Here is a 26,911-nt window from a genome sequence, read left to right as displayed (position 1 = left end):
TGAGGACTACTTTCTAAATTTATTAAGAGGTTTTTGTCTTTTTTTAAAATAGAGACCATAAAAAGAAGTAGTGTGTGAAGGCACAAAAAAGGGGAACTTGAAATCCAATTGCAATAATTACTCATGCAATTGGCCCCTTTCTCTGTGGCATTATAGAAACCTCCTGAGTACCAAAAAGCTTATGCTTTTACAAAAGAGAACTGCCACATCATTGCATGGCACAACTACTGCTTCCTTAGACCTTTCAGGAAATGATCCCTAAGTGGTTTTCACTAGCCCCATAGGGCTTCCTACATTAAAATACAGTGACCAAGATTAGCCTAGAATAACTGAACTGCAGAGATGAGTTATACTAGTTCCAAATGATTAGTTTTCTGCTCCAAATGATGGGACAAAGTATCCTCTGACGGACATAGTTGGTTTCACAGTGATGGACATACATGTATGGATGATCTGAGGCACAAGCTGTGATTGGTCTTAAGAAAATGAAAGGTGGAATTGGGTTCAACACCCAAATCTCATGATTTCTGGTCCTTATTCAGCCAAAGCGTTGAGCTGCTCCGAGTCCATATTATACACATTTTTGATCTTTCTCAGTTGTCTGGGTGCAGCATGATAAGGAAAACCAGGTATTTGGCTTGATAACAGAATTCAAGGTAGAGGTGCCACGCTCATGGTAAGCTTCTCACCACAGGATATCTGAGAGCTGCTGCCAGAGAGGACTGTGGTCCAATGATGATGACTAGAGTTCAGTTTTCAAAATTTTAGGAATAATCTGATCATAGCCTTTCCTTCTTGTTACATTATAGGACAGGAATTTAGAGTATTCAGTCAACAGGTTCTCCCAGTAGCAGGTGATGTCATCCATCTGCAAGTGGTTCCTAATAAACTGGCTTCCCCTAGAGACGAGATTAGTAAGAACACTTAAAGCACAGCATTTAATAATACTAATAGCTTACATCTAAGTGCTTACCTTGTGCCAAGTCCTATTCAGATGCTTTATATGAATTAACTCTTTTGATCTGCAGAGCCAACCCTATAGCCATCATCTCCACACACATGCACTTAGCAATAGAACTTAACTTTTTTTCTTAAATATAAACATATAAAGAGTGAATTCTCAGAAATTCTGTACTTGTTTAATTACCTGAAAGATTTCAGTCTACTTCTATAAAGGATGGGCTTGGGACATATGTGAATGTGTGTGTTCCCTCTGGAAAGTTGTTTTTTTTTTTTTTTAATTTTTTTTTTTTAACGGTTACTTATTTTTGAGAGACTGAGAGAGACAGAGTGTGAGCAGGGGAGGGGCAGAGAGAAAGGGAGACACAGAATCCAAAGCAAGCTCCAGGCTCTGAGCTGTTAGCACAGAGACCGATGCAGGACTTGACCCCACAAACTGTGAGATCCTGACCCAAGCCAAAGTCAGATGCTCAACTGACTGAGCCACCCAGGCGCCTGCCCCCCAGTAAGTTTTAATTCTGATTATCTCTGTAGAATGAGAACGAAATCCAGATTATCACCATGATAACAATAGTCATGTGACTTTAGTTGGGGATGATAAAGTAAAATAGATAAGGAAAAATGAATAGAACTTACCTTTCAGCAATTTCTTGAGCCATGTCATCATTTGCTTTTACAAAATGCAACAGCTCCCTAAAATGGAAAGAATCATTAGTCTCTAAAATATACACTGAGCTAAGAAAGACCACAGACTGAGGTCTATGGTTAATCTCTAGATAGGTGGATAATTGATTATTTCTTTTTTATTTTATCTCATTTTTTAAAATGTTTTATTTATTTTTGAGAGCATACATGTAGGGGAGGGGCAGAGAGAGGAGGACAGAGGATCTGAAGCGGGCTCTGCACTGACAGCAGCAAGCCCAATGTGGGGCTCAAACTCACAAACCACCACATCACGACCTGAACCAAAGTTGAACTCTCAACCAACTGAGCCTCCCAGGTGTCCCTGTTTCTTTTCTAAAGCAAAGACATTTGGGTCCTTACAGGACAAAAACAACAACAACAACAAACAACAACAACAACAACAAAAGTCCCCACACAGGCTAAAGGCAACCTGTTGTAGATTTGGGACATACTTGAGAAAATAGAGAAATATTCAATGATACACATCAAAAATCAATAGTGAAAAAAAATTACCCTCCTGTCTCTTGCTGTAGCCCCTAGAAGAGGGCCCTGGTCTCATGTTTCTGGGCCCTTCCCATATCTCTTCCTCGTTCCTCCCATCATGTGAGAAAATTGGCCTCAGCTTCAGTGGGGTCAGTTCTCACATATCTGAAAGTCTCTTTGATAATATAACAACATCTAATATCCCTATCTTTAGTCTTTGAGAGATAAGCACTTTTCTACTGTGGACTGCCTGAACATTACATTTCAAACTAGCATTAGAGCACTTTTCAGATTAAATCTCACATATAGCCTAGTTGACTGGTAGCACTGTATATACAAACCACATAGAAAAAAAGGCTTTCAGGGCTCCTGGGTGGCTTAGTGAGTTAAGCATCTGCCTTCAGCTCAGGTCACGATCTCACGGTCTGTGAGTTCTAGCCCCTCGTCGGGCTCTGTGCTGCCAGCTCAGAACTGGGAGCTTACTTCGGATTCTGTGTCTCCCTTTCTCTCTGCCCATCCTTTGCTTGCTCTCTGTCTCTCAGTCTCTCTCTCAAAAGTAAATAAACATTGGGGCGCCTGGGTGGCGCAGTCGGTTAAGCGTCCGACTTCAGCCAGGTCACGATCTCGCGGTCCGTGAGTTCGAGCCCCGCATCGGGCTCTGGGCTGATGGCTCAGAGCCTGGAGCCTGTTTCCGATTCTGTGTCTCCCTCTCTCTCTGCTCCTCTCCCGTTCATGCTCTGTCTCTCTCTGTCCCAAAAATAAATAAACGTTGAAAAAAATAAAAATAAAAATAAATAAATAAAAATAAAAAAAAAGTAAATAAACATTGAAAAATTTATATAAAAAAAAACTTTCAAGGGAAAAAGTCCATCAGTAGTAAATGCCTTAAATGGCTGGGGACTTAGAGGCAGATTGGGGAGTCATTAGGCACTCTGCTTGGGGAGAGCCACTCACTGGACATTGGAGAGATCTGTTTTGACTGGGATATAGTGAACCCATGGCTTCAGTTGTGGATAGAAGAATTCAAGCCACTCATCACCAACGTGGAAAACAAGGGAACCACACAGGAAGAGGTGTTTGAACCGGAAACTTGCGGCTACACCTCGAAAATTAAACAGATACCTGGGAAAGAAAGAGCAAAATATATTCAATACTATACACCTGCTACCACAAATAGGATCTTTTTCTTCTTATTCCCTCCTCCCCATCTCTCCTTTTATGACCCCTCTCCCTGCCCTTCCTATTTTCAGGTTTCAAGGACACATCTGCATGTCCCTGTGGGTTTCCAGGGGCTACTGGCTGTTTCAGGGAATATCAGGTGGGGGAGAAAAGAGGATTCTTTCTCCAGACAGACCTAGAGAGGGCCACAAACTGGGTCTAGATAGAGAGATGTAAGGCTCAGATGGAGAGAGTACCTTACCCTTTCCTATGAGCTTTCCTGGGCCTAATGTCTCTAGTGAGTCATGGCTCCCCAAAGCCTTGTTTTTCCCCTGGGGTACCCCACCAAAAGCACCTGCTGTTCCCCTTCTGAACAGAATTCCTCTTCTGAATTCTGGAGAAGAAAACCAGGTATACCTAATCAATCTTCAAAGAAATGCCCCCTGGAAAAAAGCTATCTTAGAAAAGAACATGGTCTTTTCAGCATTTCTCATGCATGCACCCCTATCTCCAACTAGAGTTGCTTCTACCCTAGAGTTCCCACTATGCAGTGTAATCAGCATTCACCTCTCTGAATCCCCCTACTTCCTCCTCCTGACCTGGTTTTACTTGTTCACCTAATCCTTAGTCCTGGCATTGAATTCTAACATTTTAGTTACATATGCTTTATTCATTTTGAAATGTAAACTTTTATTAATCTGATAAATACTTTAACTTTACCTATTGGTTGGATGGGGTGTAGAGAGAAGGAATCCCATCACTTTGGTTGCTAGCAGAAAGGTCTATGGAGGCAGGGACCATTTTTTAGGGTCTCTGCAGTTCCCATAGAACTCAGGTGAGAACCCTGTACATACAGCATGTTCTCATTAAACAACAACCAGATGAATTAATAGGACTTTCATAAACCCCAGTTGGACCTAGTATTAAAGTTCTCTCCCAAAGTGAAGCTATTCCAAATGTAATAGGGAAACCAAGAGTCAGGAGTCCTAGAAGTCTTACTTGTATTTGCAGTGATCCACAAGATGGACATCCTTAGCAGCTGGCTTCCCCAAGGTGTCCTTTAAGCGAAAAGGAAGTTATTAGTATTGAGAGTGGTAGTATTTATTGAAAAGCAGTATGCAGCAAACATAGTTAAGCATTCCATCAACACGACCTCATTTCATTGTCCTGAATAAACACATTCAGAGGAATTATTATCCCATTTTATACATGAAGAAGCCATGGTCTCGAAAAGTTGAGACTTGCTCAGGGTCACGTGGCCCTATGTAGAGGAGCAAGGGTTTTAACCTGGGCCTGTCTGATTTTAGAGTTTAAGCTCCCAGGGCCATGTGGATCCTTCTCTGAACTCAGAGATCCTAACCTACAGCACATTTCACTCTGTGTAAAGTATACATATACGAAGGTACAGGTGGTGGCTGGTGGGCTCAGAGGTAAAACCCACACACAGATTTTGTTGGGGATGGAAAGTATTTAAAAATAAAAATTCAAACCATTGCCAACATTTACAGGTGGTAAGATATTTCTTCCAAAAACCCCGATTTCCAACTTTTCTTGTAAAACATAAAAGGAAGGTCTGGTAAACTGAGCTCCTATTCCCTTGGCGGCGTTGACCAGACCTTTAGCTCTCTCTCCTGCTCACTCCTGTGGCCTCCTGGGGCATCTGAGTTTGAGACCCCCATTTATATCCCAGCTACCTTAGAAGATGGCAAACACTTTGATGAGGGAAACAAGTCTTGTTTGCTTTTGCAGCATCCCACAGTAGAGGCTGTGCTGAATGGATACACTTTTCATATTTTTCTTTTTCTTTTTTTTTTTAATTTTTAAATGTTTATTTATTTTTTATTTTTGAGACAGAGAGAGACAGAGCATGAACGGGGGAGGGTCAGAGAGAGAGGGAGACACAGAATCTGAAACAGGCTCCAGGCTCTGAGCCGTCAGCACAGAGCCCGACGCGGGGCTCGAACTCACGGACCGTGAGATCATGACCTGAGCCGAAGTCGGACACTTAACCGACTGAGCCACCCAGGCGCCCCCATATTTTTATTTTTCAACAAAGTTTGTTAGACTTCATTTGCTCCTGTTTGATTACAACTATCACACATTACATCTCAGATACACTTAGTTTTCCCACAAGAAGTTTAAAACTTCTTTTCATATCATCCTCATATGGCATTTGAAAATTTCAATGAGGACATTTAGGGCTTAAAGTTCTTTGAATAAGGCAAGAAGTCATAGAAGACAGAGATGAACTCCAACCTGAAGGAGCCAGTCATTGCTGGCATTGCCTTAGAATCACTTGGAGAGTTGTAAATAAATTAAGAATATCTTTACATTTCAATTAAGAATATCTTTACGTTTCAAATGCTTGAAAAATACCCAAAGAAGAGTATTTATGACGTGAAAATTACATGAAATTCAAATTTCCATGTCATAAATAAAGTTTTACTAGAACACAGCCAGGCTCATTCATTTACATAGTGTCTGTGGCTGCTTTCACACTGTGATGGCAGAATTGAGTAACTACAACAAGACCATACAATCCACAAAGCCTAACATATTTACCATTTGGCCCTTTCCATAAAAAGTTTGTGTCCTCTGGTTTAAACCTTAAAAGTAGTAAAAAAACAAAACAAAACAAAAACAACAACAGCAACAAAACAACAAAACAAAACCAAAACTACTACTCATAATATGGCCCAGAAAAACAATGTGAGTTTGAAAGAATAATTTACATATATGCTAATACTAGTTTGTGGATCTTTCTCTACATTCATCTATCACTAAGAGGAAACCTGATCTGGAATTCTACCCAGGTGACAATGTTCTTTGAGTGAGAATGTTCACTGCTATGGTTCTATTCAGACAATTGTGATTACTTTCATAGATTTCCAGGCTTGGTTTTTGGTGTATTCTGCATCAACAAGTTTTGGGTTTTTCCGAGATAGAAGAATGAGAGGATCCCGTTCTGGACTTGTCCTATAAAAGAAGCATATGACATAAAACATGTGTCCTCCACCATAATACTGTTCCCAATCTCTAAAAAGTAAGCTGTAATTGGACCCAATGCAATGACTGTACACATAGATGGATAACTTACTGGTTACAGCAGAGGTGGAGGTGGGGGTGGGGGTGGGGGGGTACTGGGCCCTGTGCATATAGGTGTTCCTGCCTGTTTTCCTGGCTATTTACCCTTCAGAGATGGGGAGTATTGGGCCCTTCTTTGCTTACATCTAGTCTTTAAGAGGATGTTGTTCTTTAAATTTTTTTTTTTAACGTTTTTATTTATTTTTGGGACAGAGAGAGACAGAGCATGAATGAGGGAGGGGCAGAGAGAGAGGGAGACACAGAATCAGAAACAGGCTCCAGGCTCTGAGCCGTCAGCCCAGAGCCTGACGCGGGGCTCGAACTCCCGGATCGCGAGATCGTGACCTGGCTGAAGTCGGATGCTTAACCGACTGCGCCACCCAGGCGCCCCTGTTGTTCTGAACTCTACAGGCATATCCCAGGGAATGAGTTCCCTTTTGGGATGGCTCATGTAGTGTCTATATTCACTAGTACTCACAGCTGTGTGACTAGGTAATCACCCCTCACCAAAATAGCTACATGACCTTTGTTGTGTGTATTTCGTAAAGTCCAGTGTAATATTTAAATTAAAAAGAAAACTAAAGGGCTAAAACCTGTAGAAAAAGTCCTAGTTATGGTCCAAGTAGGAGATGGTCCTGACATTTGAGAGGTCCTGGATACCTCTCCCGCCCTCCCCCCCCGACCTGCCATGGACCCACTCTCTAGAAAAGCGGACATATCCCTATATAATTTATAGGAAGTCCTAGAACTCTTCAAGTCCACACATGGATCCCAAATTAAGAAGCTGTGATCTTAAGATCTGAGAATCAAGAGAAGTTGATAAGGACCAGTAAGCAGTGGCTACTGGGCCTATCTACATTCTCAAGTTCACTGCCTCAATAGAGGGTATGATCTCCAACAAGGACTCACCAGGAAAACGACAAGACCCTTCTCCTTTCACGGTCCCTGTTCTGTTCATCTATACAACAGATGGTCTTCATGTATCTACATGGCAGGTACTATTCTTGGCACTGGGGATGTGGGTCTGAGTAACATTGAGAGGGTCCTTGACCAACATTTCCCTTTCCCTCCTCCCTTTCTTCCCTGCTTCCCTTTCCATTTTCATCAGTCTCAGTCTGTGGTCTCCACCATTATTTGGCAGCCACATGGCCTCATGGAAAAAGGAGTCAGGAGATCTGGTGATGGTTCCTGATCCACCATTAACTAGCACAGTGACTAGAAGAGGTCCAGGTCAGAAGCTACCCATAGGATACTATATTCTCTTAGGCAAGAGGACAACTCAGCTGTTCTCTTCAACATACATTCAATGCCTAATATACTCATGGCACTCTAAATACCTATTCAATGAATAAATGAATGAACCTTACTTCTTTCAATTCCAATTCAACTAAGAGTGATTTGGGCAAAAAATTTAAATTCTCTGTCTAAAATTCTGTGCTTCTACATTTATTTCTTAGTTATCTTAGTTTTCTCTTTGAACTAGAGATCTTCACACCCTCAAAATTGCTTATATTTTACAAATTTCTTTGTAAAATGCCAGAAAATATAGTCACCTTGATCCTCGGAAATATGCTGTAGAGTTTTTCTTCTTCCATGGCCACTGTGCTGCTGACCTAAAAATAGATTTCAGTTAGTTTCTATGTTTTTCTCTTAACCAAATGAGGACGTGTTTTAACCACTTCTGAAGATTAGTTCAGAGCTTTACATTTTTCATTAAGTCTGACCGAGGCTTTCAAAAGAAAGAGCCCTCAATGACATTATATTTTCCCTTTGTTGTTGCTTCATTCCTTTGGAAATGCTAGCCAATAATATCTACAATCTGTTCCTCCGTTAATAAGTTAACAACATTGAAAGAAAAGTTCCCAGCCCCTAAATGACATGTTTAGAGCTATTTAATGCATACAATCAGGATTTCTTCTCTGCTTTATGTAGAGTGGTGCTATTGATAAACTTAATAGGCAAAGAGACCTGCAGAAAATATCAGAAATTGAATTAAGGGCAATAAAACAAATCACTCCTTGACCTCGTGTTTAGGATGCATAGGCAGCATCTTTAGAAACATGTCTGATATTGCAAAGCACCCTGTATTCTTGAAACTGTCCTAAGTGCTCCATGAAACAAAGTCCCTGAAACTCAGGTCTCAGTACGTACTACCATGACCAGCTTTTCTTGCTGAAGCTGCTAGTTCACAGATGCAGCATTTTTAACTTCCTTTGTAGGGGCCCTGCACAGGGTTGCATGGTGTCTTCCTCTGAGAAATGAGGGGGACAGCTGAATTGGAGTTAATGAGGGATTGCTGGACTATTTACCATAATGGAGAGACTTAGGATATAAACTTTTTAGGTAGAAATACTTTTAAAGACATAAATGTCACATTACTCAGCTTCTCTCAGCTGAGAGCATTGCTCATTTTCGTGGCCTATCTCATAGGTTTTCCTTGCTATACCATCTTTTCCTGATTCTACAATCCAAAGCCAAAACTATCTCTCATTGTGCCCCATACTCCCTCCCACCGAAACATAAATGCTATACCACTGGGTTATTTTTGTTTACTGGGTTTTTGTTTTTTACTGGAAATATGGTATATGCTCATTTTTTATAAATATAAAATTCTTTTTTAAGTTTATTTTATTTATTTTGGGGGGGATGTGAGTAGAGGAGGAGCAGAGAGAGAGAGAGAAAGAGAGAGAGAGAGAGAGAGAGAGAGAATCCCAAGTGGGCTCTGCACTGTTAGCACAGACCCAACATGAGGTTTGATTCCATGAACCATGAGATCATGACCTGAGCTGAAACCAAGAGTTGGACCCTTACCGACTGAGCCACCCAGGAGCCCCTATATAAGATTCTAATGGAAAAGCATAAAATAAAAGTAGAAAAATCATCTGGAACCCTCCTGCCCATAGATAACCATTTTTACCAATTTAACGTCTCAGTGAAGAATTTCCTTCCAATCAAGTCTCCATATCAGTGGTTCTCAATTGGTGACTTTGCCCCGTTCCCCCAGAAGACATTTGGCCATGACTATAGACATTTTTGATTGTCACTACTGGGGGACTGCTACTGGCATTTAGTGTCATTAAGACACTAATGGGGTGCTGCTAACTATCCTGCAAGGACAGGATAGTTATGCACAGGACAGACCCCTGCAACAAAGAATGATCCTATCCAAAATGTCAATACTACCAATATTGAGAAACCTTGCTCTATATAATGCAGATATTTTATATATATTATATATTATATATTATATATTATATATTATATATTATATATTATGTATTATATATATACCCATTCTCACAATGCTTGAGGTGGTTTTGTTATTCCTAATTTACAGCTGAGGCTCTTGAGAGGGTAAGCAGTTTGCCCAGAGTCACACAGCTGATAAGAGCCAGAGTATAAACCCAGAGTCCCTGTTTTTAAGCCCTATGCTACCTTTACTTTGCATTCAGGCACAACATTCCATTTTATAGCCATGCCATAATTCACTTCATTACTTATTCATGGGCTTTTAGGTAGTGTCTAACTCTTTGCTTTAAGAAACAATACTGTAGTGAATATCTTTGTGTACCTACCTTTACATACTTGTCCAATTAACTCTTTGGGATAAGTTCTAGAAGTGAAATGGCTGGGTCAAAGATATATACATTTTATATTTTGATATACATTGCCAAACCACCCAATAAAAAAGTACCAATTTATACTGAAATTCTGAGTATAAATTTCCTTGGTCCCTGGGAAAACTGTATTTAATATACACAGACTTGTACCATCTCTGTTTTCTCTCTCCCTCATTCTTTCTACCCACCTACTTACCCTCAAAAGACCTATGTTAGGACTTTTTTCCCCAGGCAAGTGCTAAAAGTGGCCAACACAGCCTGGGGCTGCCCCAGACCTCTTTTATAACCATCCTCCCTACCTCCTATGACAGTAGAGACATAAATCTTTAAAATACAGAAACAGTGAATTCTTCTACGGAGTGAAAAGTAAGTCAATAGGGACAAACTCCCAAAAGATTAGAAAAAATAGCAGGCAGACATCAATGCAGAAAAACAAGGAGATTTTTAAAGTTTCAAAGTAAGAAGTGAAATCACATAGCTAGAGCTTTTGAATGGAGGGCTCTAAAATATAAAATTATAATTCTGGGGGCACCTGGGCGGCTCAGTCGGTTAAGCGTCTGACTTTGGCTCAGGTCATGATCTCACGGTTTGTGAGTTCGAGCCCCACATCGGGCTCTGTGCTGACAGCTCAAAGCCTGAAGCCTGCTTCGGATTCTGTGTCTCCTTCTCTCTCTGCCCCTCCCCCACTTGTGCTCTGTCTCTCTCTATCAAAAATAAATAGATGTATAAAAAAATATTTTTTTAAATTACAATTCTGCAATCATGAATAAATTCACCTGAAGAATAAGAGGGGACGATATCAAAAGAAAAATATGTTCTTGTAAGTTTAGATTTTAAAACATAATCAATCTCCCTAAAATAAGCTTAGTGGTTTTCAAGGGAGGAAAAAAGAGTACGTAGTGGAGGAACTGGTAACACCTTGACTAGGTGATCAAAATTAATATCTCTAAAGAGTTAAGGATGGGGGCACCTGGGTGGCTCAGTTGGTTAAGCATCCACCTCTGGATTTCAGCTCAGGTCATAATCTCACAGTTTGTGAGACTGAGCTCTGTCAGCACAGAGCCCAGATTCTCTTTCCCTTTCTCTCAGCCCCTCCCCCACACACTCTGCCTCTCTCAAAATAAATAAATAAACATTAAAAAAAAAAAAAAAGAAGAGTTATAGATGGATGCAAAAATCACTTAGGTAAGTATTAAGGCCAGCAATGCATAAGCTGAATCTAATCATGAGGAATAGACAAAACTAAACTGAAGAACATTCTATAATGTATGTGGCCTGTATTCTTCGAAATGTCAGTGTTATGAAAGAGAAAGACAGACTGAAGAGCTGTTCCAGATTACAGGAGACTAAACAGAAATAATAACTAAATGCAACACATGAGCCTGGATTGTATCCTGTACTGGAGGTAGAATGTGCCATACAGGACATTATTGGGATAATTAGGTGTTGTACCAATATTGTTTCCTGAATTTGATAATTGCAGCATGGTTATAAAGGAGAATATCCTTGCTATTAGGAAATACACACTAAAGTATTAAGATGTACAGGGTCATAAGGTATGCAACTTACTCTCAAATAGTCCAGAAAACAAGAAATTATGCATATATTACACATAGCCTAAAAGTCTATCATAGGAAATAATGAGGTAAATTATTATCCATGCAAAGGAATACCATGTAACTAATAAAAATAATGAGGTAGTTTCATATGTACTGACATGGAAAGATCCCTAAAACACACTAAGAAGTGGGGGGAAAAGATGCCGATGTTAGACATACTTCTTTATTTTTATGAGCATATATAGGTTTCATAATCAGAAAAAAAGGTTGTTTTTAAAGATTTAAAAAACAAAGTAGGGTGCCTGGATGGCTCAGTTGATTAAGCGTCCAACTCAATTTTGGCTCAAGTCATGATCTCACAGTTGTAAGATCGAGCCCTGCATGGGGCTCTACACTGAGCATGGAGCCTCCTTGAGATTCTCTCTCTGCTTCTCACTCAGCCCCTTCCCTGCTTGTTCTCTCTCTCTCTGTCTCAAGAAAGAAAGAACGAAAGAAAGAAAGAAAGAAAGAAAGAAAGAAAGAGAAAGAAGAAAGGAAGGAAGGAAGGAAGGAAGGAAGGAAGGAAGGAAGGAAGGAAGGAAGGAAAAAAAGAGAAAAAACAAAGTAGATGGATAGCAGGTAGAAAAAGAGCTACAAAAAAGAAGAGTGTAAAAAGTGTATTTGCAAGTACCTGAAAAAAAAAAAAAGGATTAGATAACTAAAGCCAAGAATAACTTGAAGAAAAACAGGTTAAAAAACTTGTTATTTTTCCCTCTGGAGAGGATGGGTAAGGTTAATTGGTAATGTGGAGAAGATAATGCACTTGGATACCAGGACTTCAGGCCTAGATTGGTTCCTGACGTTGACCAAGTCACTCAACCCCTGAAGTAAAGAGTTGGAAAGGACAATTTCCAGTTCTAGTTCTGTGAAGTATGAGACCAAGGTATTTTACAAAATCATTTTCAAAGTACACCTACCAGATAACAGACTCATTTTTTACCTGGTGGCTCTAACCGCCATTGAGGACTTCAGCCCTATGTGTTTCTTTAGAAAAGGGACATTCTTCTCACCCCCTTTGAATCTCCAGCCACACATGGTACAGGTGATAGATATTTGTGGAAATGAAGTTAAATTAAATTTTTGCTTCCTCAATGGACCTGAGAGAGGACCTATAAAGACTGTATTTCTTCTAGAAGTTTTCTGTTTAGGTATCAATGTTGTTTAAATCATAAATGCAAAATGTAGCTAGGTAAGAAATACCTATAGCTTGGATGACATGGACAATCTAAATTCTGAAATGACATCAGATAGACTCAACAGCCCAAGCATGTCTCAGTCGTGAATCAGGAGAATCTGGAATAAGTTTGTACTTGAGATAATTATGGGACAATATGTCCTCCCCATCTCCACCTTAAGGACTTAGATCTAAGTTATAAAGTACATTTATGTTCCTCCTAGTAATTTTCTATTCTCCCCCACAACATGGTCATTCACTTTTTTCAAATTATGAAAGTAATTCACTCTTATTTGGAGAATCTTAAAAATACAGAAAAATTTAAAGACGAAAAGAAAAGGCTCCTATACTCCTTTCCCCAAAGGCATTACTGATACTTTAGGGTAGGCTCTGCTCTTTTCCTATGAATGGGTAAATATTTTATACACACACAAAATTGCTTATGCTATAGTTTTTCTTTTGTTTTTAACTTAAACAAACATTAGTTTATTTCAAGAAGACCTACAAAGAAGGACAAATAAAACCTCTCTAAAGGACCTACCTTACCAGATCTTCTCTGAAGAGGTCCCACCGTCCAAGACCTGTAGGATAAATTGGCCAAACAGCAGGCCCCCCTTCCCAAAATGTCCAAGCAGGATACATGATATCATGGTACTCTGATGTCTTCAACAGAAACAGAAAGGTTGTTCTACATCAGTCTCAGAACAGAGAGAGAAGAATTAAACTACAGTCATGCCACAGTATCTGGACAAAAGTCTTGCTCTAGTATTAAATTGCCAAAAGTATATTTTCCTTTGTCTGCAAAGTCTGGACTCTAGACATTAAAAGAGAAAAATGACCGTGGGTTAAAAATCATGGGCTCACTGAATCCCAGAATTTAAAATCTCATTAAAGGTCAACTTTTCCAGTTACCCAAAGTTCTATTTGTTAGGGTTTTTAGTTTAAGGAAACAAAATACCTAACTCTGAATCATCACACAGCTCTTTTATCTTTTAACTGCTATTACATTTGGAGTATATACTGTCTTACCAGTCCCTGATTATTTCCTAGATGGATCTTTTGAGAGCAAGCATCACAATTAAATGGTTAAAATGGTAGGGGCTCTTGAAACAGATCATCTGGGTTTGAATGCTGACTCAAAATGCTGACTCTACTTCTTTCCAACTCTAGGCAAGTTACTTAATTTTTCTATGCCTGCTTTATCTTTATGATGGGAGAAATAATACCAATAATGTTACCTATCTAATGGGCTTACTAAATGAGTTAGTACATGTGAAAAACTTAGACCAGTGTTTGGTACATAGTAAGTACTCAGTAAGTGTTCATTAGTGTTATCTAATACTGTGGTACTGTTGAGCTCGCCCTGGTTGGTCAATAAATTATTGATTATTTGTTGATCAGGACCAGAAGTGCTGATGGGCAGAATGGGAGAAAGGGATATTATCCCACATCTTTTGAAAAAAGTTTTAAATCATTTGTTCTCTTTTTATGATTACTTCTGTTAAAACTCTGGCCTGATAAACCTCTAACTCTTCAGTAGTTTCACTGGAATTACACATGCAATATGCTGTTTGCCTTTCTCAAATACTTTTGAAAAATGGTATGTGATTCATAAAGCAGCTCAGACGTAACAGCTGCTCAATAGAAGCTGTACAATTACTATAAAGTTGAAAGACTAAAAGCTTTCTCTTGGGAATTAGAAGTCACTGGCTTAGAAACAAAAAGAGAAGATGAAAAGAAAGTATACTGATTGTTATACTTTACCATACACAGAAACAACAAATAGATAACAAGCATAAAGTCCTTACTGACTTACATGGGAGCTTCTATCTGTTCTTCTGGGAGGGTTTCATGACAAACAAGAAAACCAAGTACTTTTGAGAAATGAGGCTAAATCATGGGAAATGCAAAACAAATGTGGCCTCAGCCCATTTGCAACACAGTAAATACACAAGTCTACAGAGAAAGTAAACTGTGATAAAGAAAAAGTGGGGATAAAAGGTCCTTCTTTGGAGAAACCACATCAGAGATGGTGCTCCTTTTCTCAAAGTCCATCGGGTTTTCCTAAACCCTCCCTTCCCCCATAGAATCTTCCACCCATTCTCTTCTAGCCCTCCCACCCCACCCCTAAATGTGGCCATACCTAGTCTCAAGGGAACCAAGGCCCATGCCTTCCAATACACATTTGCAACAACCTGGGCACTGAGAAGATATTAACTATCTCAAATTCTTCAAGTCCACAGGTGTGAACTAGTACTCCTATTCCTCCATAACTAGACTCAAAGCTCACCCTCTCACATATTCCTCTTGGATATCCCAGACCTATCCCCTCAATGTACTGCTTCAGCACAAACTGTGTGGAGTTATCCACCACCTTCAGCTTCACTGTTAGCCATGCTGGGCCCCTGGGATACACTGACAGATAGGACTACACACACACACACACACACACATATGGGAGTTCAACAAATAGTTTTTGAATGAAGGTGTTCTCTAACTCCAAGCCCATGAGCTATTTTGAGCCACTCTCTCCCTATGTTCTGTAGGATCTCTAAACCTTTCCTTCAATGTCCTATCAGTTCTTTAGGCGTCCATTATTCTCTCCCCTTCATCCCTAGACCTATAGACACTTAAGCAATCTTTTTACCCATTTCCTCAGTCTTATTGCTCAGCCACTGTGAAGCTAAGAGGGACACAGGCCAATTCCTGGACCTCAGGCGTCACCCTCACCATTACCCAGCAGATTCTGTCATAGGACAATCATCTCCTACTCATACTCTAGAGGAACACCTCCCATCTCCCCATACATCTCTCCCTATACTGACCTTACTGAAGGAGAAGACTGGAATGGCAGGCTCCATCCATTTAGGAACCTGAGGATAATCTCGTACATTGATCACCATTTCCATGTCAGGGAGGCGTCCGATAACTTCCAAAATAAAGTGTTCAACACCACTACACCTGTCAACCAGAAATACCACATATTCACCAGATCAGTGCCTACTATAGGACAAGACATGGTCCCATTCACACTTTGAAAGCCCGTGTTCAGATCGTCAGCCTTCTGCAAAGTTTCCTGAAAGCAATGCTTCTAAAAGGACTTTTCTACTCTCTTATATTGTGCAAGGCATCTTTCCTAGCTAAACTGCTTCAGCTTACAACACTTCATGAAGTTTTCCAGTTAGATCATAAGTCTGAAAGATGTATTATTGCTACTCCTACCACTTTTCCTCTATTCATCCCTAGTTTTTAAAAATTTCCTCTTTAGTTTAATTAGGAAGCAAGATACAAATTTTGATAGTAACCAGAAAAAGCTAATTCTCTAAGTGTGTCCCTAGGGCTTTGCCTCTCACAAAGACATTATATTTATATCCACCATAATTAAGTTTCATAATTTAGGAGGAAAGATAGGAAAACTTTTATTGCCTTTGAGTTGAATACTTCAGAACACTATCAAAATCAGTTTTGCAAGCCAGAAAGAATGCTATGTACACAATCACAAAGACTGTAATACAGGCATACTTGAGAGATACTGTAGGTTTGGTTCCAGACCATCACAATAAAGCAAATATGGCAATAATGCAAGCCAAGAGAATTTTGGGGTTCCCAAGTACAATAAAAGTTACGTTTATACTATACTGTGGTCTATTAAGTGTGCAATAATAGTATTATGTCTAAGAAAACGATGTGCATATCTTAATGAAAGACACTTTATTGATAAAAAATGCTAAGAATCATCTGAGCTTTCAGCAAGTTGTGATTACTGATCACAAATCACCATAACAAATATAATAATAATAAAGTTTGAAACATTGAGAAAATTGTTCCAAAATATGACCCAGAGATGTGAAGTGAGCAAATGCTGTTAGAAAAATGGCACCAATAAACTTGTTAGATGCAGGGTTGCCAAAAACCTTCAATTTATTAAAAAAATGCAGTATCTGCAAAAGGCAATAAAGTGAAGCCAAATAAAACAAGGTTTGCCTGTATACTTTTCTGGCTGGACTCCCCAGGAATCCTCAGAGGAACTCTGGAAAGAGAGGATACACTGGCAGATTAGCTTTTCTGCCCCATCCCTTGAGGTCCTGACCACCACTATCCTGGAGGGAACATTACAAGGTTTGACCAAAATTTTCCAGTAGCATATAAATGACTGATTCATGAAATTGATTTATATAGAGAGAGGTAACTGCAAAAAATATCAATGATTCATAAACGAAAGAAAAGATGCTCAACTGTATTAAAGAATGTCCCAGAAGCACCTGGGTGGCTCAGTTGGTTAAGCGTCCAACTCTTGATTTTGGCTCAGGTCATGATCTCATGGTTCATGAGACTGAGCCCTACATTGAGCTCCATGCTGTGTGTGGAGCCTTTAAGATTCTCTCTCTCTCCCTCCCTCTGCCCCTCCCTTGCTCCCCATAACCCAAACTTGTAAAAACAGAGAATGAAATGGTGGTCACCAAGGGATGGGGGGAACAGGACAGATGCTGCTTAAGGGTACAAACTTACAACAAGTAGTGAATATGCCCTAGAGATCTAATGCACAGTATAGTGAATATAGACAACAATACTGTATTATAATCAAACTTGCTAAAAAACCAAAATTTAATTATTCCAACTACTAAAACGAAAGGATAATTATGTAATTAGTGCTACAATGGGAATCATATATAAATGTGTCAGATTAACATGTTGTGTACCTTAAATGTATATATGTCAAATATATTTCAATTAAAAATTTAGTTTTTTAAATTTTTGTTTAATGTTTTATTTATTTTTGAGACAGAGCATGAACGGGGGAGGGTCAGAGAGAGAGGGAGACACAGAATCTGAAGCAGGCTGCAGACTCTGAGCTGTCAGCACAGAGCCCAATGTGGGGCTCGAACTCATGGACCATGAGATCGTGACCTGAGCTGAAGTCGGACGCTTAACCGACTGAGCCACCCAGGTGCCCCTCAATTAAAAATTTAAAAACAAAGTATCACTATGACAAAAAAAAAAAAAAGTGCTATTGAAGCTAGGTGCTAGTCTTCACCAATCAGACTGACAAAGATCAGAGTCCAATAATACACAGTATTGATGAAAGTATGAGGTCTATTCTGAGCATGTAATACAAGGGTGGTGGAAGTGAAAATAGGCACAACTTTGGGATGGCTGGCTGGCTCACTGGGTGTCATGGGTTCAAGCCCCATGTTGGGTGTAGAGATTACTTACAAAACAAAAAAGAAAAAGTATATAAAAGAAGAAAATAGGCACAACTCCTTTGGAAGACAGTCTGTTTCTATTCATCAAGATTTAAAAAACACATTAGTTGACCTACTAATCCTACTTGTAGGAATTGAGCCTGCAGATATAATTACATGAGTACTCAAAGGTTTAAGTTCACTACAGCATTGTTTACATGTGTTAAAATTCAAAGGGGAATGGTGGAGAATAATTTAAATGTCCTTCGATAGAGGGCTGAATAAAGAAATCCACACAATGGATCAGTATGCAGCCATGGAATAGTGAGATATACTCTATGTACTCATAAGGAACAATTTAAAAATATGTTATATGAAAAAGAAAAGTAAGTTGCAGAACAGAAGATACACATGTTCTATTTTGTTGATGAGTCTAGACAACTGTATATGCATAAACTATTTCTAGAAGGATATACAAGAAACTTGTAATCATGGTTGTCTTTTGAGAGGAGGACTCAGGGACTAGAGGTTTGGGGGTTGAAGGTAGTAGAGAAACTTCCATTTCCTTGTTCATATTTTCAGGTTATCTAAATATTTTACCATGTGCAAGGAACAGTCCTTTGATGATAAAATAAACAAATAGAACTAGTTAGAAGTTTAAAAAATATAATGTTGCTATACATTTACATTTAAAAGCTAAAACATTTTGTTTTCTTTCATGTTCAGCTTTTAAAATAGCACTCTTTCACAAACTGTATAATGCCGTTTATGATTCCTTTTATATAAAACTCTAGGAAATGATCTATAATGATAGAAGGCAGATCAGTGGATGCCTGAGAATAGGGGTAAAAGGACAGCATGGCAGGGAGGGGTAGGAGAGAATGATTGCAAAGAGGCACAAAGAAATTTTTGGGAGTGACAGATACATTATCTTGGTGTACACATACAGCAAAACTTATCAAATTATAATTGTATTAAAAAGAATAAAATACCAAAAAAAGGAATAAAATATCTAGTCATAAATTTAACTAATGAGATAGAAGACCTGTACTCTGAAAACTGTAAGACATTGATGGAAGAAATTTAAGATGACACAAATCAATGGAAAAATATACCATGCTCATTGATTGGAAAAATTAATATTGATAAAATATCCATGCTACCCAAATCTACAGATTCAATGCCACTATCAAAATACCAATATCATTTTTCACAGAACAAGGACAGATAATCCTAACATTTGTATGGAACCACAAAAGACCCTTAATAGCCAAAGCAATCTTGAGAAGGAAGAACAAAGTTGGAGGTATCACAAGCCCAGGTTTCAAACTATACTACAAAGCAATAATAATCAAAACAGTATGGTACTGGCACAAAAATAGGCACACAGATCACCAGAACAGAATAGAAAGCCTAGAAATAAACCCACGCTTGTATGGTCACTTAATCTTTAACAGAGGAGACAAGAATATACAATGGAGAAAAAAATAACCTCTTCAATAAATGGTGTTGGGAAAACTGGACAGCTACACACAAAAGAATAAAACTGGACCACCTTCTTACACCATATACAAAAACAAACTCAAAATGGATTGAAGACCTAGGTGTAAGGCCTGAAACCATGAAACTCCTGAAAGAAAACATAGGCAGTAAACTCTTGGACACTGGTTTTAGCAATATTTTTTTAGATCTGTCTCCTCAGGCAAGGGCAACAAATGCAAAAATAAGCAATTAGGACTACATCAAACTAAAAAGCTTTTTCACAGTGAAGAACACCATCAACAAAACAAAAAGCAACATACTGAATGGGAGAAGATATTTGCAAAATATCTGGTGAAGGGTAAATATCAAAAATATATAAAGAACTCATTCAACTCAACACCAAAAGACAAATAATCCAATGAAACAATGGGCATAGACATTTTCCAAAGAAGATGTACAGATGTCCAACAGACACATGAAAAGATACTCAACATTACTAATCATCAGGGAAATGCATATCAGAACCATAGTGAGATATCATCACCAGTCAGAATGGCTATTATCAAAAAGATAAGAAATATTAGGGGCACCTGGGTGGCTCAGTTGGTTAAGCATCCAACTTTGGCTCAGGTCATGATCTCACAATTTGTGGGTTGAAGCCCTGTGCCGGGCTCTGTGCTGACAGCTCAGAGCTTTGAGCCTGCTTCAGATTCTGTGTCCCCCCTCTCTCTCTTCCCCTCCCCTACTTGTGCTCTGTCTCTTTGTCTCTCAAAAATAAATAAACATAAAAAAAATTTCTGGGGCACCTGGGTGGCCCAGTTGGTTGAGCATCCAACTTCGGCTCAGATCATGATCTCACTGCTTGTGAGTTCAAGCCCTCCATCGGGCTCTGTGCTGACAGCTCAGAGCCTGGAGCCTGCTTTGGGTTCTGTGTTTCCCTCTCTGCCCCTCTCCTGTTCGTGCTCTGTCTCTCTTATGTTTTATTTTATATAAAATAAAACATAAAAAAATAAAATAAAAATAATTTAAAAAACATTAAAAAAATTTTTTAAGTATTAAAAAAATAAGAAATAATAATTGTTGGAAAGAAAGGATATGAAGAGAACCCTCATGCACTGTTGGTGGGAATGCAAATTGGTGTAGCCACTGTGGAAAACATTATGGAGGTTCCTCAAAAAATTAAAAATGGAAATACCTATGATTTGGTAATTTCACTTCTGAGTATTTACCCAAGGAAAACAAAAATACCAATTTGAAAAGATATATACACTCTTGTGTTTACTGCAGCATTATTTATAATACTACATATGGAAGCAACTTAAGTGTCCATTGATAAATGATATAGATATAATATATATATACATATATATATAATACATATATCTACATGTATATAATGGAGTGAATATATATAATGGAATGAATATATATATGTACATATATATATAATGGAATGAATGAATATATATGTAATTAAATGAATGAATACATATATGTGTGTGTGTATATATATACATATATATGTATATATATATAATGGAATATTACTCAGCCATAAAAAAGAATGAGATCTTGCCATTTGCAACAACATGGATGGACCTAGAAGTTATTATGCTAAATGAAATAAGTCAGACAGAGAAAGACAAATACCATATATAAAAAACCTTAATGGGGCGCCTGGGTGGCGCAGTCGGTTAAGCGTCCAACTTCAGCCAGGTCACGATCTCGCGGTCCGTGAGTTCGAGCCCCGCGTCAGGCTCTGGGCTGATGGCTCAGAGCCTGGAGCCTGTTTCCGATTCTGTGTCTCCCTCTCTCTCTGCCCCTCCCCCGTTCATGCTCTGTCTCTCTCTGTCCCAAAAATAAATAAACGTTGGAAAATAAAAAAAAAAACCCTTAATAAATAAAAATAAATAAAACCTTATGATTTCACTTACATGTGGAATCTAAAAAACAAAATACATGAATAAACAAACGAAAAGCAGAAACAGACCCATAAATACAGAGAACAAACTGATGGTTGCCAAAGCAGAAAGATGTGAGCGGATGGGCAGAATGGATGAAGGTGTGTAGGAGATACAGGCTTCCAACTATGGAATAAATAAGTCATGAGGATAAAAGGTACAGCATAGGAAATACAGTCAATGGTATTGTAATAGTGTTGTATGTTTACAGATAGTAACTACACTTGTGGCAAGCATAGCATAGCATATAGAATTGTCCAGAATCACTATGTTATTCACCTGTTACTAACGTAACATTGTGTGTCAACTGTACTTCAATAAAAAAAGTCAGGAAGATGAAAAGTATAGCATAGGGAATATAGTCAGTAATATTGTAATAACATTGTATGGTGACAGGTGATACCTACATACATTATGGTAAGCATTTTACGATGAATATACATGTTGAATCACTATGTTGTACACTTGAAACTAATATAATATTGTATGTCAACTATACTTCAATTAAAAATTAATTTTTTAAAAAGATAATGAACACAAAAAACTTACCAAGTTGTATACTTTAAATATGTGCAGTTTAGGGAAACCAAAGCAAAAATAAACTATTGGGACCTCATCAAAATAAAAACCTTCTGCACAGTGAAGGAAACAATCAGCAAAACTAAAAGGCAACTGACAGAATGGGAGAAGATATTTGCAAATGACACATCAGATAAAGGGTTAGTATCCAAAATCTATAGAGAACTTACCAAACCCAACACCCAAAAAACAAATAATCCAGTGAAGAAATGGGCAAAAGACATGAATAGACACTTCTCCAAAGAAGACATCCAGATGGCCAACCGACACATGAAAAAATGCTCAACATCACTCATCATCTGAGAAATACAAATCAAAACCACAATGAAATACTACCTCACACCTGTCAGAATGGCTAACATTAACAACTCAGGCAACAACAGATGTTGGCAAGGATGCGGAGAAAGAGGATCTCTTTTGCACTGTTGCTGGGAATGCAAACTGGTGCAGCCACTCTGGAAAACAGTATGGAGGTTCCTCAAAAAATTAAAACTAGAACTACCCTACAACCCAGGAACTACAGTACTAGGTATTTATCCAAGGGATACAGGTATGCTGTTTCGAAGGGACACATGCACCCCAATGTTTATAGCAACACTATCAACAATAGCCAAAGTATGGAAAGAGCCCAAATGTCCACTGATGGATGAATGGATAAAGAAGATATGGTATATATATACAACAGAGTATTACTTGGCAATCAAAAAGAATGAAATCTTGCCATTTGCAACTATGTGGATGGAAATAGAGGGTAAGTGAAATTAGTCAGATAAATATCATATGACTTCACTCATATGAGGACTTTAAGATACAAAACAGATGAACATAAAGAAAGGGAAGCAAAAATAGTATAAAACAGGGAGGGGGATAAAACATAAGAGACTCTTAAATATAGAGAACAGAGGGTTGCTGGAGGGGTTGTGGGAGGGGGGATGGGCTAAATGGGTAAGGGGTTTAAGGAATCTACTCCTGAAATCATTGTTGTACCATGTGCTAACTTGAATGTAAATTATAAAAAAATAAATAAATTATAGAAAAAAATAAATATGTGCAGCTTATATTAGCCACACTTCACTAAAACTATTATTTTAAAAATATCATTATTCTCAACCTTTGAAATGACATGTCTCCAGTCATTTAATTAGATGGTGCTCTGGTTCCTCAGCAAAATCTCTCAGCTCATCCTTGAAATGCTGAGTTTATATTTTACTTTGTTCACAATAAAGTTTTTTAAATGCAATCTGGGCTTCTCCAACTGGGTGATTTAAAATTATCCAGACCTAGAAAGATACTGTTTTTGGCTAGATGGGAATCAAAGATATTATTCAACTGTATCCATTTCATTAAGGACACTGGTTCTGAATATTTCATTTTGTTTCTTCTTTGCCCAACTCTCTTTTCTTAGTTGTGTATGTAGTTGAGACAGGGAACTTTCCATGCATTAGAAATATAACTATTTTATTGTCAATGAAAGGTCCTATGCTCCCTTAGGAACATTTCTAACAGCTCATGATTCTTACCAAAATGTTCTGAGGTCTGGAATGAGAGGTATGTGCCTTTCAGAAACTTTGAGAGTATTTTATTTCATTTGGAAATTGCTCATCTAACTATTAAACATTAGTTAAGCCTTCAAAGTCTAATAATGTCTACATTCATATTTTCTTTCTCATTTGTAGAAATTAGAAATTCTTCTATACTCATAATTTATAAAGTTGAAACAAATGTCTGTTTAAAATACTTCAATAATTTTCCCCATTACAAGCTTATTTACCCCTAACACTTGATAACAAAAGTGTAATTGTGATTACTTCACTGTAATGGGATTTTAAGTGATCTTTATTTTCTTTTTTGTTGTTGTTTTTACATATTTTTGACAATTAAAATGCAGTAATTTGTAATAAAGTTGTTATTAAGAATAATTCCTTATGTCCACATGGATGCACGTTATTTGCAATACTGCTCATATACTTTCCTTTTAATGACAGAATAGAGATTGTTTAGAAAGATCTTAGGCTGAGAATACCATGGCCTCTGATTTTTGTACTTTGTAATTTTATAAATTTTGAGTTAAAAAAAAAAAAAAAAGACTCCTAAAAGGGAGGTTTCTTATTTGTTGTATAAACATGTAATGCTACCTAAGTCCAACTTCCAGGATTAGTCCATGACCCTCCCTGCTCATCCCCAGCCCTCAGCCCACTGATATGTTACCTCAACCACCACACCTGAATTCCTGGCTAGTGTAGCCTGTGTAATCTGCAGCCTCAGTTATTCTTGACTTTCCACCACCTTTCTTCAAATACTCAGTATCTAGAACAATACTTGACCCATGAAAAACACTCAATCCTTCTCCTTCTTCAGCCCAGCTCAATCCTGCTAGGTCTCATCAGCCTGTGCCCTGCAGCATCCATTTCTGGATGATGAGAAGGGTAGAACCATAGCCAGTACAACCAGTGATTGTGCCCAAGCCTCAAGAAGAGAGAGGAGACAGACTTTAATATAGGAGAAAGGGGGGCAGGAGTTGGAAAGAAAAATCCTCAGGCAGGAAGAGTTTGTCACTATTTTGCAGTCCCTCTGAAATATGAGGAGATTCACCTGTGGGGCCCTCTAATTAACTCCTCTCTAAGAACAGTATCAAATAAGCCCATATATAAGAAGGTCAGAAGATATATTTACCTCATAGCTCTTACCTCGAGGGGAACATGCAGTCATTTTCTCTGTATAATCTGTTCTTAATAATCTGATAGTGGGTCCCCAGTTTCCGTCTGACTACCTCTGCCATCATCTTCCTGGAGATACCTCCTCGAAAAGGAGTTAGATCCTCTTCTATGACACTGAAAGAATGTGAATCGTCAAGGACAGCAGGTCAAAAAGTGGTACCATTCCACCTACTTCCTATCTATGGGTTTAGGTTTAGTATTAGAAAATACAGTAAGTCAGGGAAAGAATGGAGGACAGGAATGAGCAACCTTTCCGTAGGTAATCTAAAGCAAAACAACAAAGAGGAGAAAGCAAGTCAATTTCTCTTCTTCCTCTCTGGATCCGGATCGCCCCTTCCTTACTTGATGCACATTCACCTTTAATAGGCACACAACACCTGTGTCCTCCCAGTGACTGAAGTCCCACTGACCTCCCCTTCTCCAAATCCTGCAGAACATAGGATTTATGCCTTACAGTCTGACACTGTCTGATGCCCTTGGTCTCAGACTGACTGCCTTGTTCTGGCTGGCACCCATTCACCACACATACTCTAGCAGCCTGACAGCAGTGACCGGAAAGTACAGTATTTTGTATCCCTTTTAAAGTTCAATACATAGATTTTAATAAGTATCATAAGCATCAGGTTAATTTTTTGAGGAGTCATAGAATAACAAAACGAGGAGCTAAAGGACCCTGTTTTTTTAGCTGATGAGGAATCTGACACCCAGAGAAGTTAAGTGACTTGCCACAGAGATAATTAGTGGGAAATCTGTGACTAGAACCAAAGACTGCTTTTAAAGTAATCTGTCTACCATACTACCCTCTCAGCCATAATTTTTACACTTTAAAAAAAACCAACAGGAAACTTGATGATTAGCCTCATTTATAAATATGTTCATTCCTCCGACAATATTTATTGAGTACTTATTGAGGGCCAGCACCAGGGATGCAACACCGAGTAAGACATTGGCCTTGACCTCAAGAAGCTTTCAGTCCAATGGGGAACACAGACAACTATGTGTGCTAACTCCAAGGAGTAAGTAGCATTGCTGAGACCACCTGGGCTTCTCCTATCCCAGGGCCTTTTTGTTCCCTAGAAATAGGAAACCCACCACAGGAACATTGCCTTTTATCAAGGCGTACTTGGCTCTCTGATTACTGTAATCCAGGTCTCTTGGGGATATTAGGGGAATTCTTGTGACAAGTACTAAACTCTCAAAGACACATCAAAGAAAAGAACTCACCCATGGTAGCAGCTGCAGTTTTGACTTGAACATGGTTCATAATTCTCCAAAGACCTGTTAATTTGGTCAATAAATACTTTCCATTTTGAACCTTCAAGAAGTGAAGTAAATGAAAGTTAACAAAATATCCTGATCATTCTCATTTGCTACCGGCAGGCATGCCGAACCAACTTCTGACACCCCTTCCCATTCCACTGGTGAAAAGGAAACGCCAGGAAGGATTCATTCTATAACTCTCCAGCACTCATGTCAAGTCTGCTCCTCTACTTGGGCTGTCAGGTATCCAAGAAATTGGAAAATGTCCAAGCTCAACGCCTGGCACTCAGATAGCTATGAATAAACTGGGAACACGTATTCTCACCTTTTACTAATCAAAGTGAACCCTATAAAGATGATTAATTAAAAGCCAAATACATTAATTAATTCTCCCTTCATCTCTCCGTCAATTCACTAAGAACCACACACACACACACACGCAGAGAGAGAGAGAGAGAGATGAATTATTTCCCAGTGTGTTTCAGGGAGGAACAGTGTAGCCAAGCGCGGGCGACACTGGCTGTAAGTGAACAGGAGAACTCCCTCTCTACCTCGCTATCCTAATTCCGAAAAACAGGTTACTCTCCAGGGTCCTGGGCAGTAGAAGCAGCGCCAGACACCCAGAAGTTCTCACTCTCCGCTCCAAGGCGCCCCCGTGCCCTCTGCCCAGCTAAGCGCTCCAGCGGCCACAGCATCAGCCGGCCTCCGGCCGCCTCAGGGAACCGGGGCGGGGGGGGGGGGGGAGGGGGCGGGAAAGCACCTCTGGACCGCGCCAGACCCCGAGCCTCAGCGGCAGGCTCGGCCCCGCCCGGAGCCCACCTGACTCCTTCTGGCGGCCCAGCACTGGGGGCAGTAATAGCAACAGCAGCCACAGCAGGAGCTGCGGGCGCGCCCACCGCTCCATCACCCGCAGCCCACTGCAGAGTCCCAGCCGCGGCGCCGGCGGAAGCACGGCCCCGCACAAAGAT

General features: G+C 39.1%; 1 protein-coding gene across 1 annotated transcript; it reads right to left on the bottom strand.

The window, feature by feature from the left end:
• Window positions 1–26,911, bottom strand: POGLUT1 (protein O-glucosyltransferase 1). The gene is made up of 11 exons (XM_040484582.1): window positions 26,763–26,911; window positions 25,908–25,998; window positions 24,654–24,797; window positions 15,587–15,722; window positions 13,303–13,424; window positions 7,923–7,982; window positions 6,162–6,261; window positions 4,285–4,343; window positions 3,082–3,249; window positions 1,597–1,653; window positions 1–899 (listed from the first exon to the last, which is right to left on the bottom strand). Exons 1-11 carry the CDS (start codon window positions 26,845–26,847, stop codon window positions 743–745), a joined length of 1,179 nt encoding a protein of 392 aa, XP_040340516.1. The 5' UTR covers window positions 26,848–26,911; the 3' UTR covers window positions 1–742.

Source organism: Herpailurus yagouaroundi, unplaced genomic scaffold, assembly GCF_014898765.1.
Source record: "Herpailurus yagouaroundi ecotype Mexico unplaced genomic scaffold, PumYag 162, whole genome shotgun sequence".
NCBI lineage: Eukaryota > Metazoa > Chordata > Mammalia > Carnivora > Felidae > Herpailurus > Herpailurus yagouaroundi.
Note: the sequence above shows the minus strand (reverse complement) of the source record. Positions and strands in the feature narration are given on the sequence as shown.

Excerpts from the sequence above, each read along its gene's own strand:
- POGLUT1 (XM_040484582.1), bottom strand. The coding sequence starts at position 26,847 with ATGGAGCGGTGGGCGCGCCCGCAGCTCCTGCTGTGGCTGCTGTTGCTA. Across the intron at positions 3,250-4,284 it reads GTGGATCACTGCAAATACAA|GTATCTGTTTAATTTTCGAG; the intron begins GTAAGACTTCTA and ends TTTCTTTCCCAG. Across the intron at positions 900-1,596 it reads GCTCAAGAAATTGCTGAAAG|GGGAAGCCAGTTTATTAGGA; the intron begins GTAAGTTCTATT and ends TCTCGTCTCTAG.